Source organism: Capricornis sumatraensis, chromosome 3 (assembly GCF_032405125.1).
Source record: "Capricornis sumatraensis isolate serow.1 chromosome 3, serow.2, whole genome shotgun sequence".
Lineage (NCBI taxonomy): Eukaryota > Metazoa > Chordata > Mammalia > Artiodactyla > Bovidae > Capricornis > Capricornis sumatraensis.
The window spans coordinates 151,654,003-151,671,769 of record NC_091071.1 but is presented as its reverse complement, the minus strand read 5'-3'; the positions used below and the strand labels follow the sequence as shown (position 1 = coordinate 151,671,769).

At 51.8% G+C, this 17,767-nt stretch overlaps 3 protein-coding genes across 4 annotated transcripts in view; all 3 read left to right on the top strand.

The window, feature by feature from the left end:
- The first annotated feature begins 484 nt into the window (after nucleotides 1-484).
- Nucleotides 485-5,789, top strand: CNPPD1 (cyclin Pas1/PHO80 domain containing 1). Of its 2 annotated transcripts, XM_068968009.1 has the most exons (9): nucleotides 485-667; nucleotides 1,130-1,238; nucleotides 1,773-1,854; nucleotides 2,015-2,135; nucleotides 2,221-2,349; nucleotides 2,923-2,984; nucleotides 3,359-3,476; nucleotides 3,693-3,826; nucleotides 3,979-5,789. In XM_068968009.1, exons 1-9 carry the CDS (start codon nucleotides 599-601, stop codon nucleotides 4,280-4,282), a joined length of 1,128 nt encoding a protein of 375 aa, XP_068824110.1. In that variant the 5' UTR covers nucleotides 485-598; the 3' UTR covers nucleotides 4,283-5,789. The 2 variants fall into 2 exon arrangements, with proteins under 2 accessions (XP_068824110.1, XP_068824109.1); XM_068968008.1 differs by having other exon boundaries at nucleotides 3,693-5,789.
- Nucleotides 5,790-6,908: 1,119 nt separating this feature from the next.
- SLC23A3 (solute carrier family 23 member 3) lies at nucleotides 6,909-12,650 on the top strand. The gene is made up of 12 exons (XM_068969166.1): nucleotides 6,909-7,073; nucleotides 7,185-7,342; nucleotides 7,447-7,574; nucleotides 7,729-7,802; nucleotides 8,146-8,327; nucleotides 8,643-8,766; nucleotides 8,937-9,051; nucleotides 9,816-10,069; nucleotides 10,567-10,672; nucleotides 10,981-11,148; nucleotides 12,174-12,269; nucleotides 12,364-12,650. Exons 1-12 carry the CDS (start codon nucleotides 6,909-6,911, stop codon nucleotides 12,648-12,650), a joined length of 1,857 nt encoding a protein of 618 aa, XP_068825267.1.
- Nucleotides 12,651-14,101: 1,451 nt separating this feature from the next.
- NHEJ1 (non-homologous end joining factor 1) overlaps nucleotides 14,102-17,767 on the top strand; it is an 89,787-nt gene continuing 86,121 nt past the window's right edge. The window contains exons 1-2 of the mRNA XM_068969160.1: nucleotides 14,102-14,142; nucleotides 17,248-17,519. Coding sequence (XP_068825261.1) covers nucleotides 17,343-17,519 — 177 coding nt within the window. The 5' untranslated portion in view covers nucleotides 14,102-14,142; nucleotides 17,248-17,342. The remainder of the gene's footprint in view (nucleotides 14,143-17,247; nucleotides 17,520-17,767) is intronic.

The window sequence follows — 17,767 nt, the reverse complement described above, 5'->3', positions numbered from 1 at the left end:
ATTGCGAGCAACTCCCTGTCCCGGGTCTTTATTTACATTTATATCTACACCGGCACGAAAAGGTCAGCCGGGCTCGCTCGTCCTCAAGTGTGCCACGGTCCCCTAGGAATTGTCCCAATTTCTCAGACACGCTGGGGCTCAGCGATATCAGGAATTCTAGCCCAGCTCCTTCCCAGCGGTCGAAGCCGGCGGTTCGGCCCAACTGGCCGCAGGAAGTGCCCGGCGCTGACTTCGCCCGCGACGCCCCCGCGGCTTGTAAACACCGGGCAGACGCGCGGCGCGGCAAAGGCACAGCACGCGCCTCGAAGCCAGGACTCCTCTCTACTCGGTGAGGTGGGCGCCCGCGCCCTGGAGCTCCACGCCCGGAGTCGGGAGCCCAGAACCCGGAGCCGGGAGCCCCGCCCGGAGCGGAACAGGAAGAGGCTCTGCTGCCCGGCCCCGCCTGCCGCGGCTGGCGCGAGGGGAGGGGGCTGCACCGGCAAGGGCGGCGGCCGGCGGGAGGGAGCCCGGCGGACAGGTGGGCAGGCGGGCAGGGACGGCTCCGCGGCCCCTTTAGAACTCGTTCCCTTCCCTTCGTAGGACAGTGGCTGGCGGCGCGATGGACCTGGCCGGGCTCCTGCTGGACGAAGAAGGCACCTTCTCCCTTACCGGCTTCCAGGACTTCACGGTGAGCTCGCGGCCCGCCGCCTCCCTAGCCTCCCAGCGCTTGGAGCCGCGACCGCGGGCGCTCCCTCCGCGCCCCTCACCGGAGCCCGAGCGGGGCTGCGAGCTCCGCCTGATGGCTCTGCTGGGAAACCAGGCGGTAGCCGCTCGACCCGTGCCTACTCGAGGCCCTGGCTCCTTGGGCCCATGGGGAGAGCCGCGGGGTACAGGAATGGGGTAGGAGGTAACCAGCCCGGCCCCTTCTTGGAGAACTTCTCCTCCAGAGCCCTCGGTGAGGAGGACTCCACCCCCTGTGGACAGAGAGCCACTAACAAACAATCCAGAGAATGCGGGGCTGGGTGGGGCACGGGCCCCACTAGCCCTGAGGCAGGCCTACCGCCCCGTAGCCCCCTTCCAGCCAGGAGCCAGGATCTTCATCATACCCTTCCTGCCCTTCACCCTCCACCCACCTCCTGCCCTGTTTCAGTTCCTCCCAGGACACCAGAAGCTGAGTGCCCGGATCCGAAGGAGACTCTACTATGGCTGGGACTGGGAAACCGACTGTGCCCTGGAGGAGCTCTCCAGCCCCGTGGCAGGTTAGACAGTGTTGTACGACCGGACAAGTGAGAAACCTGAAAGTGGGGTTGTCAGCTGTCATCAAAGTGACTCTAGGTGTAGCCTGTGAACTACACTGCCTCTTGGTAGCTAGTATGTTTGACAGGTGTAAGAACTAGGTTTGTATTTCATTTTTTCCTTAAATCCAGATGAGTAGGAAATATTGCTGCGTTACAAATTTATATTATTCTTGATCTGTATACTAGAAACTTTTAATTTTCCAAGCATATCTATCGTATATTTCCCCCATCAACAAGACATGTTTATCTTCTCAAATGAGGACGCATCTAGGTAATTGCAGGTGACAAGCAAATATGCCTTCCTGCTGGAAGGAGCTGGAATTCAAATTTGGAATAGGCCTTTTGTTTCAGCGTGGGAGAATTGGATCTCTGCTTTGTTACTGTGGTCCTGTCTCCAAGACCTCAGATAATGTAGATCTGGGTCTTCTGCTGATAGCAGTGGGCCCAGCTGTGGGGGAGTTGTTTGCTCACTCTGTTATCCTTCTGCCTCTGCAGATATTGCTGTGGAACTCCTGCAGAAGGCAGCCCCCAGTCCTATTCGCCGGCTCCAGAAGAAATATGTAGCCCACGTGTCCCGGTGAGTTCACAATTGAGAGATACAGAGTGAGTGTTTGGGCTCTAAAGAGAGGGGAACAGTTATTTCTAAAGAGAACTAGTAAAGATACAGGGATGAGCATCATAAGTTACAAGAACCGAAAGATCCTTGCGTTTAATTCCTAATGCTTTCTGATACCCAGAGAGGCTTGCATCTCTCCGTGTGCTATGATGCTGGCTCTGGTATACATTGAGCGGCTCCGGCATAGAAACCCGGACTACCTACAGCATGTGTCATCCTCTGACTTGTTCCTGATCTCCATGGTAAGATGCCCCCTTCCCTTCATCTCCCTGGTAAGCCCGGAGCTAGGTGTGAGCTCTCCTGATACCACCTCTGGTTCCTCTGCAGATGGTGGCCAGTAAGTACCTCTATGACGAAGGGGAGGAGGAAGAGGTCTTCAATGATGAATGGGGAGCTGCTGGGGGTGTGGCCGTGCCCACTCTCAATGCCCTGGAGAGGGGCTTCCTGAGTGCCATGGTGAATAGCTCTTCTCTCTCTTGCTCTGTTTTCCTGACCTGTTTTTATGTTCTTTTCATCCTTTGTTTTTTTATCTCCCAGCTTCCTATGGTCTCTTCATGTTTCTTTCTGTTTGTCCTCTTTACGTCTTCCCTTATTAGCATCTTGCCCTCTAGCTTTTCTGGAATAAGCACAGTCTTTGGAGGTTCCTGGCATGGTGAAATCAGAAGTGGAGACCTCCCATTGTCAGTCTTCCAGGTCCCACAGAGTACACTCTGAGCCAGAGTTTATCTTACTGGGCTCTGGGTATTTTCTTCCAGACTTTGCCTTCCCCTAGATTCTGGGCTTCCTATGGGCATGAACCATTCCCAGGATTATTTTTTGCCCCTTGCTTTTAATGGAGGGTGCAATGTGAAACCAGATATGTGGTGATTAAATAAGTTAATACATAAAAGTTTTTGGAACAGTATCTGGCACATGGTAAGAGCCAAGTGTTACCTGTAGTGGAGGTTGTAGTTGCTGCTGTGGGTCTGGTTATTAATTGACTGTGGCTCATGTCCAAGTCTGGTTGGATGCTCTTCCCTTTATCCACAGGATTGGCGGCTCTACACTGATCCTCGGGAAATCTTTGAGGTGCTGAGCTGGCTGGAGGGCTGGTAGGTTCTAGGAATTGGGAAGAGGGACTTGAGGATTTGGAGGCTGAGGCCTAAGCCATAGGAGCTAAACAGAGGTGAGGGTCTGTGTAACTGGGGGTGGGGGGGAGAAAACGAGAAAGAGAATTGCCCAAGGTCATGGTTCCGAAACGAGTCTGCTCTCCTCTGTGTGATCACCTTTGGAAGAGTGGGAGAGGCTTATTTAAAATACAGATCTTGGTCTCACCTTTATCTTTGGAATCAAAGGGTAGTCTAGGAGTCTGTACATTTAACAAGTTCCTCGGTGTTCCCTGGTAGGTCGCCAGGGGAATGAGGGTGCCGGTGGGCAGCTGCAGGAAGATTGCAGACCCTCTCTGTGTTTTCTCCTATCCCTGCAGCGTGGCTGAGCAGCAGGGGCGCCGGCGGGGCTGGTACACCTACACAGACCTGTGTGTGCTGCTGGAGCAACCTGCCTGGCAACTGGCGCTGGGCTCCCTCTGCCAGCGGCTGGCAAAGGTGAGGCAGGTCAGGAAGCAGAGGGAGCTTGAGCTGGCTGGTGATGTAAAGCAAATACAGAATGGCTCAGGAGATGGGTTGGAAGTAGATGGTGACTGAGAGCTCTAAGTTGAGTCCACGTGTCCAGAGATAAGGGATGGGTATGTTAAAGACAGTTAAAGAGGGTTCAGGGGAAGGGGATTTGGGGACTGACGTTTCTTAACTCCTCTCCCCCAGCTGTCCTGCCTGTTGGCTATGGCATATGTGAGCAGCGTGGCCCTCGCTGTGGCATCGATGGCCGTAATACACCAGTCCTTAGGGCTGTCCTGCAGCCCCCCGCCTGGCCCTCCAGACCTTGGACTGGCCTCCAGGTGCCTTTTGGAACCCTGCATACCTTCTCCCATGCCACAGTGCCTGCCGTCTCCTGCTAACGTCTCCGGCTGCCAGGAAGGCGATGTAGTGTTGGGTTCACTGTGGGGCAGTCTGCTAGCCTCACTGACTCCCCCACCGTTGCCTCCTCCAGATCCTCCTGCTCCTCCCACTCTTCTTCACAACTGCCCCCTTTGCCAGAAGCTCCAGAAGGACTCCCCAACCTGCGGTGCCTGCCACCACCTCAACCATACTGTCCCCACGGGGCCCCCCAGTCCTTGGTCCCACTCCCACGGCCTGGCTCCCCCTTGGCCTTGGAGCCCAATGCCTCCTCTGCTCCCACAGCCCCAGCAATGTTCCGTTTTCAGCATCATGGAACTGGCCCGCCTGAAGTCTTTCATTTTCCCAGGCTAGATATGGTTCTGAGGAATGCGTTAAGAGGATTTGGGAGTCCCTGAGAGCCTGGAGGGGCAAAGCTTGATCTGGGTCCTTGGCTGGTCTCCTGTCCTCCTGGGTGATGGAGCTTATGGGGGTCGTGTGGCAGAAGGACTGAAAGTCACTTGCTCTTCTGTCCCTCAGGGGCTGACTGCCTGGCCAGGGCAGTGGTGATTCCAGGGAAAGCCTCAGCTCAGTGACCAGGGGCGTGTCACAGGTGGACAGGGGCAAGGCTCCTGCCTCTCCTGTACCCTGGGCTCTTCTAGACTTTTGCTTTTGAGTTTCCTAGGATTGGACGAGGGAGGGAGGAAACATTGACCAGGGTCTGTTTGATGTCCCTGAGGTAGGAGAGGCAGGGACTGACAGGGCCACCCATGGTAGGAGTTGCTGAGGGAAGGCGGGAGGCGGGGAACCTCCCACACTCATGCCAAGTCTAGAAGAACCAGGGCCTGCTGGGACCTTCACCCCAGCCCTTTTGTCTTCCAACATTCTCTTCTTAGTCCCCTGCTCCTGGGCTTTCCTCTCTTCCGGTTCCTCTCCTGGGTGTTCTCTTCACGGGCCTCTCTGGCCACTGCTTTATATCTGGATTTTTCACGCTTTTGTAGAACTAAGGTTTCAATAAACAGTTTTAGTTGCATGGCCTGGACTCTTCCTTCTGCAGCAGCCCTCAAAGAACTCTCCTGCCCAGTCTTCCTTCTCAGCCTCCCTACTCCCTGATCCTATCATCCTGCTGCTCATTCTCTCTGAGTCCCATTCCAGAACGTCCTTCTTGTTTGATGGTCATAGTTTCTCATATCAAGCTGCTCCCTCGTTCCTGCTCCCAGCACCCTGGGGCCCCTAACACTCCTTGACTCTGGTGCAGTGGGGCATAGATGGTGACTGTGCCGTGCCTAGGGGTAGCCCTGTTTGTCACAAGTTCTGAGTGAGCACCATCTTTGTGGATCCCAAGGCCATCTCATGGAGAGCGTATCCAGCAGAGCCCCGTGAACTCCTTGAGGGCAAGCCCAAGGACACTTTGTCTCCTGACTTCCTTTCTGGGCTGACAAATGGTGGTAATTACCACAAAGGCTTCCGTGGTGGCTTAGCAGGTAAAGAATCCGCCTGCAATGTAGGAGACCCTGGTTCAATCCCTGGATTGGGAGGATACCCTGGCGAAGGAAATGACAACCCACTCCAGTATTCTTGCCTGGGAAATCCCATGGGCAGAGAAGCCTGGTGGGCTACAGTCCATGGGGTCACAAGAGTCAGACACAATTTAGTGACAACCACCACCAAAGAGAAGACCAAGGCTGGGTTATCACTGGAAGAAGAGCAGCCAGCTGAACCGTGATGATTTGGTACCACAGAGGAAGATACACAGTAGGGGTGGTACTGCCACCTAGGGGGCATCTTGGAACTATATGGGGCATTTTTTGGTTGACAAAAATTTGAAGATACGGGACTTACTGGCACTTAGTCAGCTTATATAGGAAGCTACACATCCAGAAAGGCTTGAGAATTCCCTTCTTATGAAGAATTCCCGAGGCAACTTTTGAATGACTGGTGGACATCATGTATGACTGTTTATCTGAGCCTGGAAGTACTTATTTTCTCTAAGCATGTAAACAGAATAGATTTTGCCCATTTGGAAAGAGTCTGTTTCCCAGGAATGCATCTCTGTGTACATTAAATCTACGCTTTGTTCAGCACTTTATGAAGAACCTGTTCACTGTTTTGGAACATCGGGTCACGAATGGCAGCACTGCCGGTGGTACACATGTCATCAGGGAAGCACCAGTATCAGATGGGATTGTAGCTGCCGCATCCGTGGCAATTCCACATGAGGGGTGGGCACTGGGCTACTTCACCGTCTTCCAGTTTAGTTGGACCCAAGCTTTCCCACTGTGAAATAAGTCATTATAAATTACTTTGAGGACTTCCCTGGTGGTCCCGTGGTTAGGAATCCGTGCTCCTGATGCAGGGGGCCTGGGTTTCATCCCTGGTCAGGGGAACTGGATCCCATGTGCCACAACTTAAGAGTCTGCACGCCACAGCTAAAGATCTTGCATGCTGCAGCAAGGATTGAGGATTCTGCTTCCCTCAAGCAGACTTATTTGGACTGGAGCAGCCAAATAAATATTTAAAAAATAAATCACTTTGATTGCTTCTTTATATTACAATGAGGACATTGTATACAGAGTTGTGATCACAGTTGTCATACATGACGAAGGGATGTTTCCTCTTGAGGTAGTCTGGGGGCTTGACCCTAAAAGGCTTGAGAACTACTGTGTAATTTCGATGTTCCAAATGGCAGTGGTGAGGAGGCAGTACAGTCTTATCAAAATTGCCCTGGCTATGCTAGGGGGGGTTTCCTCCCCACCACTCCTGTCCTGGGACAGGAGACCCAGATGGAGATTCTTGGGATGGGGAGGGACTCAGAACTTGGTTCCCAGGTTAATGGGTGATGGAATTTGCACAAGAGCTGGGCAAAGGTGAAAGGGCTGCGTCCTTCCCCAAACCCCTCATCTCTTCGCTCTGCTTCATTGACACTCCCGCCCCCTCACTGCTCCAGGCAGTTAACTTCACACAAACTCTGACCTCTTTCTCTCTCTCTCTCTCCCTACTTAATTCTGGCCCAGGGCGGCCAGGACAAGACAGAAGGCAGGGAGCATGAGCCAGTCACCGCCCAACACCATACAGCTCCAGTCTGTGGGTTCCCAGGGCACCCTGGCTCCCCTGCCACAGCCACCCGATGTCCAAAATCCCCCCTCTCACTCTTGGGCCTCTCTGTGTGGACCTCCTCCCTGGGGCCTCAGCTGTCTTCTGGCTCTGCAGGTAGGAGGCAGAGGTGCCTGGGTTTCTGCTGGCTGAAGAGGGTGTTTGGAGGGTGTAGGTGTGGCATGAGAAACCCTCTGGAAATACGTATTTCTGCCTAATCGCCCGCAGCATATCTTGGTGTTGGCTTCTCTGCTCTGCGCCTCCCACCTGCTCCTGCTTCAAAGTCTCCCAGCAGGAGGACTCTCTTTCTCCCCTGCCCAGCTCCTGGCTTCCAGCCTCTTTGCATGTGGCGTGTCTACCTCCCTGCAAACTTGGATGGGCAGCAGGTGAGAGGAACTCCCTGGAGAGAAGGTGACAGGGTCCCAGAGGGGAGGTAAGGCTCAGGGAGGCTGGCGACTGCCCCACGTTACCAGACCTGCTGTTCCTTCAGGCTGCCTCTTGTCCAGGCTCCGTCCTTACAGTTTCTTATCCCCGCCTTGGTGCTGACCAGTCAGAAGTTACCTCTGGCTCTCCGGACACCTGGAAACTGTGAGCACAGAGCAAGGGCACAGGCCGAGGGTGGGGTTGGGTGCTCCTCTGAGCACACAGGTGGACTTGGGTGCAGGGTTGAGATGGGGCAATGATGAGAGGGCCAGACGCCAGCCAGAACTGTAGAGCAATGGGGCTCCATCCTGTTTCCATCTCTCCTCTCCACGGCCCCAACATCTCCCAGCCTCCCTTGTCCTGCACCTCTGTGAGGGGCCTGGCTGCCATGGCTTGGAACTCTGGAACACTTCTATCCGAGAGGTACATGCTTGGGGATGTGGAGGGGTAGGGCTGGACTAAGAGTGCTCCCAGGGTTGGGGAGGTTCTTGTTTCCATTTTGTAGGAACTGAGATGCTCTGGGGAAAGAGGTGGTGGTGGGGAACCCCTCCTGGAATTGTTTTTTTTTTTTTTTTTCCCCATATCATGCAGCTTGTGGGATCTCAGTTTCCCAACCAGGGACTGAACCTGGTCCATGGAAGTGAAAGCCTGGAATTCTAACCACTAGGATTCTAGTGAGCTCCCTGGAATTAGTTAAGAAGTCCAGGCTGAGGTCATCTTGATAAAGGAGAATGTTTGCTCTTTGTCCTTTTCTTCTCTCCACCAGGTGTCCGGGGCTGTGGTGGTCTCTGGGCTGCTGCAGGCCACTCTGGGGCTGTTGGGGGGTCCTGGCCACTTGTTCCCCCGCTGTGGGCCCCTAGTGCTGGCCCCCAGCCTTGTTGTGGCAGGGCTCTCTGTCTACAGGGAAGTAGCTCTGCTCTGCTCCACTCACTGGGGCCTGGCATCGCTGTACGTAAATCCTGAGAGGCATGATGCCTGGTGGGTTGTGTGGGAGCAGGGGGAGGGGAGAGCTGCTACTCTACCAGTCCAGCAGCTGTCTCAGCAGGGATAACACTTGTGGGTTTGGAATCCAAGATTTTTACTGGATTCGTTGGTCACCTTGACTTGTACCTTGTCTCCCACTGACCCCCAAGGTGCCCTCCTTCCCTCTCCATGGGGGCATTCTTCTCTGGAACCCCCTTTCGTGGTATTCTGCCCCTCCCATCTCACTCCTTGCCTCAGGGCAAGCTTCCTCTTGCCCCTAAAGCCCTTTCCCTTTTCTAGGCTGATTGTGCTCATGGTGGTCTGTTCTCAGCACCTGGGCTCCTGCCTGCTACCCCCACGCCCCTGGAGGCCAGCTTCAACCTCTTCAACCCGTACTCACATCCTGGCCTTCAGGCTCCTCTCGGTATGTGGGGGTTTGGGCGGGGGGCAGTTGGAGTTAGGAGGGCTGGCATGGACTGCTCACTTGGCCCCTACTTGGTTGTTGCTTACCCCTTTAAGAAGGTTGGAAGGTTCTGGGGGAGGGGTCTTCCCCAGAAGACCCTTTTCTGAGTCTTTCTGAGACTTGTCCCTCAGGTGCTGATCCCAGTGGCCTGTGTGTGGATTGTCTCTGCCCTTCTGGGTCTCAGCATCATCCCTGGGGAGTTGTCTGCCCCCACTGGGGCACCGTGGTTTTGGCTGCCTCATCCAGGTAGGCTTTCTCCTAGAACTCAGAACCTGCACTCAGGAAGCTTATAATATGTCAGGGAATACAGATACTAATTCAATAGTTACCTAAGTGAATGTAGAATTGCATGTAGTAAATACAGCAAAGGACATGTACCTTGTATGATGAAGGTTTACAATGGGAAAAAATCTGACTTTATTGGAGAGGTTAGGAAAGGCATTCTTTTTTAAATGGTTTTTATTTTTATTATTTTTTGACCATGCCACACAGCTTGTGGGATCTTAGTTCCCCATCCAGGGATCAAACCTGGGCCCTCAGCAGTGAGAGATGGAGCCCTAACCACTGGACTACTAGAGATTTCCCAGGAAAGGCATTCTTGAGGAAGTGATCACTGAGCTGAGATGTGAGAGATAAGTAGGAGCTTATTAGGGAAAGGCAAGAGACAAGAGCATTCTAGGTGGAGCGAACAGCATATGCAAAGGCCCTGTGGTGGCCAGCAGCACAGCAAGTACAAAGGCCTGAAGCAAGGCCAGTGTATCTGGAGTGAAAGAAATGATGAAGAGTGTGGTTGTAAATGAGGCTAGAGAAAGAGGTAAGGGTCAGACCAAAGGGACCTTGTAGACTGCCGTAAAGGGATGGGTTTTTACCCTGAGTTTGATGGTTTTGTCCCAAGACATTATCTTCAAAGACAACAGGGACTTTAGGCTTCCTGTGTCACAGGCTTTTGCAGGCAGGGGGATGCTTCAGACTCGAGTCTGGCCCCAAAGTGGCTCCTTCTCCCTCCCCAGCTGAGTGGGACTGGCCCTTGCTGACACCCAGGGCTCTGGCTGCAGGCATCTCCATGGCCTTGGCAGCCTCCACCAGCTCCCTGGGCTGCTATGCCCTCTGTGGCCAGCTGCTGCATTTGCCTTCTCCACCTCCGCATGCCTGTAGCCGAGGGCTGAGCCTGGAGGGACTGGGCAGTGTGCTGGCTGGGCTGTTGGGAAGCCCCATGGGCACTGCATCCAGTTTCCCCAACGTGGGCACAGTGGGTCTTCTCCAGGTATGTGAACAGGGGTGTGGGGAGAGGAACCGGAGGTGCAAGAGAGGGAAGGGAACTGATGGCTTGCTGCGCCCAGCCCTCTGCCAGGCTCTTCACAGTGGCCGTCTCATTGAGAGAGGTGCCTAGAAGTGGTGGGGACTAGGAGTGTGAGGGAGACACTAAGTCACTGCTGAGCTCCTTCTGTGCCTCAGGCGATTGTACCAGGGCTGAGGTTCTAGAGAGGAAGGAGTCAGATGAAATCCCTGTTCTCTTGAGGACTTAAGAGAGAGAGAGGCAGACGTGTTAGGAGAAAAGCAAATAAGATACTTTCCAAAAGTGATAAGTGCTATTAAGAAAACGAAGCAGGGGATGGGAAGGGGGTTGAGTAAGAGAGATCCCTTTAGGATGCTTCTTGGGAGAGTAACATTTGAGTTGGGATCAAAGGATGAGATGGGGTTGGCCAAGCAAAAAGCTTGAGTGGTTGAGGAGGTGTGTTCCAGTGTCTCTTCATCACGTAGGCTGGACCTCGGCGAGTGGCCCACTTGGTGGGGCTGTTCTGCGTGGCGCTGGGGCTCTCCCCGAGGCTAGCCCAGCTCCTCACCACCATCCCGCTGCCTATGCTTGGTGAGTGGGCCTGTGCTTGGTGAGCGGATGTCTCAGTAGCACTAGTATTGAACCAGGATCCCTCAGCAGGGCCCAAGTGGTTGCTTGTGGTCGATACCCTTTCTTTCTGAGAAGCCTCCCTAGTATGTGGCTGTGAGTATGTGGCAGCTGCCCGCATTTTCTCAGCCACATCTTGGCTTCCTGATTGGGCTCCTGGGCTCCTGGGCTTTTTGGTGGTCTCTGCCCATCACAACCTGCCCCGCCCTATAGTAAGTACTCTGCTGTGCCAGCCCTCTCCCAACCTCTTTGATTACTTCCGTACGGCACAGGTGGAATGCTGGGAGTGACCCAGGCAATGGTTCTGTCTAGTGGATTCTCCAGCTTCCACTTGGCTGACATTGACTCTGGGCGGAATGTCTTCATTGTTGGCTTCTCCATCTTCACGGCCCTGTTGCTGCCGAGGTGGTTTCGGGAAGCGCCAGTCCTACTGAGCACAGGTGGGAGGAAGGGGAGGGAAAGAGTAGTTGCCTGGCAGTGGGCAAGCAAGGGCTCAAGGCTTGAGTTTCTCTGGACTCCAGGCCCCACACCCTTTTCTGGGCTTGGGGATAAATAGTCTGTCCATTTGTTTAGCAAATATTTATTGAACACCATGCTAGCTTCCCTGGGATACAAAGGTGCCTATAGATTTACAGTCTACTAAAAGAGATAAGATGTGTAGAAATGCAACTAGAAAGGCTCAGATAAAGAGCTGTGATGCTCTGCAGTGAGAGAGATGGCTTCTGTTGGAGATGATCCCGATAACTTTTATGGAGAAAGTAACATTGAGCTGGTCTCGAAGGATGGTAAGATTGAAACGTATTTGGTGAGAAGGTCATTCCTGGGAGAGGAACCACAGTAAACAATGCTGAAATAGGAAGTCATAGCATATGCTCCCGGAGCAGCAAATAACTTAGTTTGTTAGCTCAGCTTAGCAAACAGCAGTGATTTTAACTGAGGACGGTTTTATCCCACAGAGAACATTTGGCAGTGTCTGGAGACATTTTTGGTTGTTACAAGCAGGGGAGAGGTTACTTGCATTTAGAGGTTATTTGTGTTTAATGGGTAGAAAGATGCTGTTAAACATTCTATAGTGCCCAGAACAGCCTCTCTCAAACAGAGAATTATCTGGTCCAAATGTCAGTAGTACTGAGGTTGAGGCACTCAGGCTAAAGCATAAAAGGTGAGGAGGAAATAAGGTTGGGGATTTTAATACCAAACTTTCCAAAGACAGGGAGCCTGGAATGATCAAAGCATATCTGGAGGGCACGTGGATGCTCAGAAGACAGGGTGTTAAGCAGGGGTCCTGTGGGAAGGGTCTGGGTGTGGGAAATAGAGAGCAGAGGGACAAAGTGGGGAGGGAGAGATAGAACAATTCAGAAAGATATGCCCTCCATCCAGTACTTAAGCTTAGGTTGGAAGTATTAGACCCTTGGATTTGCATAGTGTCAGAGTCCCCCTCCTGCCTGGTCCCAACTCCTTGTAGGCTGGAGCCCCTTGGATGTGCTACTGCGCTCATTGCTCACAGAGCCCATCTTCCTGGCGGGACTCTTGGGCTTCCTCCTAGAGAACACCATTTCTGGTAAGTTGAGGCCAGGCCCCAGCAGACTGGGGAGTGGCCAAGAAGTCATCACTCCCTGGGTTGGGCAATGTCCTGACCACTCTGTCTTTTGCAGGCACACGGCTTGAGCGAGGCCTAGGGCAAGGGCTGCCACCTCCTTTTACTGCCCGAAAGGCTCCAATGCCTCAGAAGTCCAGGGAGAAGGCAGATAAAGAGTACGAGCTTCCTTTCTCCATCCAAAACCTGTGTCCCTGCATTCCCCAACCCCTCCGTTGCCTCTGCCCGCTGCCCCAAGACTCTGGGAATGAGGAAAGAGGGCCCGCTGAGCCCGGAGAGACAGCTGACTTGCTGTCTGACTTTGGGGACCAGTGCCCTCAGCCTAGCAGAGGAGAGTCCCAGTAATTACCAGGACTCCTACTCTAGTTAGTTTAGTCCTAACTCCCAGCTTGCTGGAGAACCAGATCACAGGCTTCACTTTTTCCCAGGGAGAGGATGTGTGTGTGTGTCTCACATGGGCCCCCCAAAAATCTCACTTCCCAATAGGTGTGTTTGCCTTTTCCTTTCTTAGTTAGGCCTGTTTCAGAGCAGGGGCTGTGAATGAATGAGTGATATTTTGCCTGTGAACGATCTATACTCGAACCCTAGCATTCACTTAACTGATATTTATTATCTCCTATGTGTAAGGTCCTGGAAATATAGATATGGATAAGACAGGGTCCCGCCCCTCTCAAATACTTATGATTTAAAAAGACATGTAATTACTGGACTTCCCTGGAAGTCCAAGCTTCCAGTGCAAAGGGTGTGGATTCCATCCCTGGTTGGGGAACTACTAAGATCCAGTAAGCTTTGTGGTGCATCAAAAAAACAACAACAATAAAAAACATGTAATTACTAACTAAAATCCAAAGTGGAAGTCAGTCTTCAATAAAGATTAAAAGAATGCTATGGGAGCAAAGAGTAAGAAACAATGAATTCTGATTGGGGATAGTGGGAAAGACTTTACATAGAAGCAGCACTGGGGCTGGCCTTAACAAGAGGACTTTGGGTTGTGGAACATGGATGAGAATTTTTCAGACTTGGGTGTCCAGATGGAGCAAAACTGTAAGTTACACAAGGTACAAGATGAGTTGGATTGGTGATGGAGCATACGTATGGTGGTGGATGGAGGGAGAAAGCAGGCAGGAAGGTACAAGACAAGGTCAGACCAGGGGAGGTATGCCTGGGAGACTCATCTCTTAAACAACCAGAGTGCTGGTGGGACCCAAGAGAGAATATCTAGTGATGTTCAATCCCCTCATTTTATTTAAAAATAAAACAACAAAAAAGACACGTAGGGTAGGGAAATTTGACTTTCGGTTTTTCAACAAATTCAAATTCGTGGTCCTTTTCCCTGCATTTCGTCTGGCATTCTTTCTACTCTGCCAGGGCAACTCTGCTGTGCTGAGCTTAGTCGCTTAGTCGTGTCCGATTCTTTGCGATTCTATGGATTGTATCCAGCCAGGCTCCTCTGTCCATGGGGATTCTCCAGGCAAGGATACAGGAGTCGGTTGCCATGCCCTCCTCCAGGGGATGCATCTTCCCAACCCTGGTATCCCGCATTGCAGGCGAATTCTTTACTATCTGAGCCTCCAGGGACGCAGGGCAACTCTAAAGTGCGCCTTTATCCTTCTACCTACCTACCAGGGCCCCGGTAGCCCTCCGGCTCCGAGCACTCCAGTTATCAGCTCCCGGGGCCCAGATGCCCCGCCCACATCAGGCCTGGGCTCCGCCCCAGTGTCCCAAGACCCCACCTCCCTGTAGTGGGGGTGGGAAATGCTTCTACTCTAGGCCTTTTCGTTGGAACGGGCGGGCCAGCCTGCCGCGGGGAGCGTGAGAGCTTTCTCGGCCGCTCACGGTAGGTGGGGTCGAGCTCTAATCCGGGCCAGGGCCGGGGCTAGGCAGCGAAAGACATCTCGGGCCCTGCGGGCTGGTCCTGGCAATAGCCTCCTCCCCCCAAGTGTCCTGCCAGGAGGGACCCGCGCGCGGCCAAGGTTCTGGGCCAGGCCTCCGGGGATGGGAGGGGGTGGGGGGTGGTGGCAGGGGCCGCGCGTGCGCAGCTCGCCTCCCGGCCGCGGGGCGGGGTTTGTGGAGGTACTCCCAGCCGGCAACTTGCTGCGACGAAGCAGCCGGTTTTTGGCCTTGTTGCCCCTTGGGGAGTCCGGAGCCGCGCCTCAAGCAGCCGGCTCTGTAAAAATAGAAACACGGACTGGAAGGCCTTTCTAGCGAGGGCGAATGGAAACTGGCTGCCACCAGGCGGGGCTCCTGGGGTGGGGCTGTGGTAAAGGGAGGGAGGGTCCGCCCTCTCCCAAAGGGGTGAGGCGGGGCAGAGTCTAGCCTGGACGGTCTTTGGCGTTCTGCTGTCCTCTGCAGGATGGCGGAGGAACTGCGCCTAGAGGGCTCATCCCGACTCGCTTTAGGCAACCCCACTCCGCTGTTGGCACTCCGCTGTTGGCCCTCCACACTTCCCCTCCCTTCATTCAGTAATTGTAACAGGTGTACATTTGACTTCCCTCATAGCTCAGTGACACGACTGAGCGACTTCACTTTCACTTCTCACTTTTGAGAAGGAAATGGCAACCCACTCCAGTGTTCTTGCCTGGAGAATCCCAGGGACGGGGGAGCCTGGTGGGCTGCCGTTTATGGGGTCGCACAGAGTCGGACACGACTGAAGCGACTTAGCAGCAGCAGCATAGCTCAGTAGGTAAAGAATCTACCTGCAATGCTGGAGACCCGGGTTCGACTCCTGGGTCGGGAGGATCCCCTGGAGAAGGAAATAGCAACCCACTCCAGTATTCTTGCCTGGAGAATCCCGTGGACAGAGGAGCCTGGCAGGCTACAGACCCTGGGGTTGCAAGAGTCGGACACGACTTAGCAACTAAGCCACCACCACCACACTTGAAGCTAATATAATATTGTAAATCAGCTATACTTCAATAAAAAATATTAGAAGAAAAGAAAAGAATAATAAACGGGTGAATCTGGTTAATGTGAAGTCATCCTGGAAGGAAATAAGAAAAAGCTGAGATATAGAGGCCTCAGAACTGGACGTGTGTGGTGAGAGCAGCTTACTCTAGGTGTGGTGCTGAATTTCTCAAACCTTTTTGGGGGGCTTGTTGACCCCCTCAGCTGCATTTTAAACTCCTCCCCCGCCCACAAAACACCATACAGTGTGAGGGTCTTGAGCATCCAGGCTTTCTAAAGTGACAGGCTCAGATAATCAGCCCAATTTTGGTGACTGAGAATGCACACTGGGGTGTGCCTAGAGAGGAGAGAAGGGCTTGGTGACTTGCTGTTTGTGACATACTTGAGGTTTGTGATCTTGGGCAAAGTGGGACTCTGGTCTTGTGAGGACTGGCTTCATCATTCCCAGATCTTCTCCTCCAAGTAGGAATAGCAGGGGAACTGTGACTGAAATACCATCCTCCAGACAGAAGGTTTTGAGGCTGCAGATAAAAGTCACAATATATGCATTTCTATTTCACCTGCCTAGTGACTGTACAAATTATGTTACAAGGTTGCACTAGGTTATGGTTGGAAGAATAATGGCTTAGATTGAGATGAAAATGACTGGAAGAATGGAGCCATGTTAACCATATTAATGAAATCCAAGGATTTTCATTGTTTTCTTTATATTCTTAAAGATCTGCCTCCCCCAACTTCAGTTTGTATTTATAGACTTTCATTATATCACTTTTTTTTAACCCACAGGAAAAATGATCAAACTGCCTGTAAAGTAGCCACAGTTACTGAACATCTGTTAGGTTGAGGCTACACATTTAGTTATTGAAGTGGAAAGGCTGGCTTCCAGGATGTTCAGCAGGGCATGATATTGATGGCAGTGCCTTGGGTAGGGAGGTAGGCGATGAGGGAAGTGGAGTTATTTCATGGTCTCTACCTTTGCTATGTTCTGTATCTTATATTGACTTCTTAGTCATTCAGGGTCTTCTTGAAATGGAGTTGGGGCTTTTCTCTTTGTTTCTGGACATGGAGTTATTAGCTCTTTATTTGACCATAACTGTGGACCTCTTCCCTCCAAATGGGTATATGCATGTATGCACAAAGTTCGCGTATAATTCCAGAGAACTTACATGCATTGACTCTAGATTAAGAATCCCTGAGAATGTATCTATATTTAGGGAAAAATGTATTTAGAGGACATATAAGTGTATATATATATATGCATATAGTAATTTATGGAATATATATATATATATATGTTTAGTGAATATACACACCTCTAGTAGTCTTGCTTGGAAAATCCCCATGGACAGAGGAGCCTCGCAGGCTACAGTCAGTCCATAGGGTCAAAAAGAGTCAGACACGACTGAGCAACTAAACACACACACACACACACACACACACACACACACACGCATACACATATATATTTAAAATTCTGAGAGCTTCCAGAGTTTTGTTTTTAGATAATGATCAAATAATTCGAGTTTCCTGCTTATGACACTGATGATGTTTTATAAAAAAGAACAATTTCTTCTCTTTTAGGAATTCTGGGAAAGGATAGCACTGACATTTATTAGGAATGTGATAAAGATGCGATCTTTATTACTGCCATCAATGATATCATGCCCTGCTGAACATCCTGGAAGCCAGCCTTTCCACTTCAATAACTAAATGTGTAGCCTCAACCTAACAGATGTTCAGTAACTATGGCTACTTTACAGGCAGTTTGATCATTTTTCCTGTGGGTTAAAATGGTGTAGGTTTCCACAGTTTTACCATTGGAAAGCAGAAATTCTAGTACCCGTTTATTGAGGCTTAAATGCCATAGAAGAAGGAGATATTTTACATCCTCTAGGAATTTAATATGAGAAAAAAACCGTCAAAATTCTAGATAGAATTTTAGTGATAGGAGGTAGTAAGATTGATGCTCAGCTTATTACATACCAGGAGGGTGGAGGAGAGGGGGAAGAAAGTAAATCCATTCCTTTTGTTTTCTTAGGATTTTCACGAAGCATATTTGATACAGAACTGTTTGAGTGGTGTCAGACCTGCAGGACCCTGGAGGCACTTTGCTAAATTAAGACTCTGCTGCAGATGGAGGAACTGGAGCAAGGCCTGCTGATGCAGCCATGGGCATGGCTACAGCTTGCTGAGAACTCCCTCCTGGCCAAGGTGTATATCACCAGGCAGGGCTATGCCTTGCTGGTTTCAGATCTTCAACAGGTGTGGCATGAACAAGTGGACACTAGTGTGATCAGCCAGCGAGCCAAGGTAAGTGTGAAGAGAAGTACTGCTGTGGGTGGCAGGGGACATAATTTCTTCCCTAGTGAAGGTCAGGGAACATTACCATCTCCCAGCTTGTTGGCCTGTAGGTTGCCAAGGAAGGTCAAATCAGGATAAAACAATTCCCACCAGTGTTCTGCACTTCCACCTCTAACCCTGGGATCTTTCCATATGGGTGTGGGTATATTTCTGTAGTGTATTCAGGAGAAGGAAGAATTGTGAAGTAGGCCAGAATT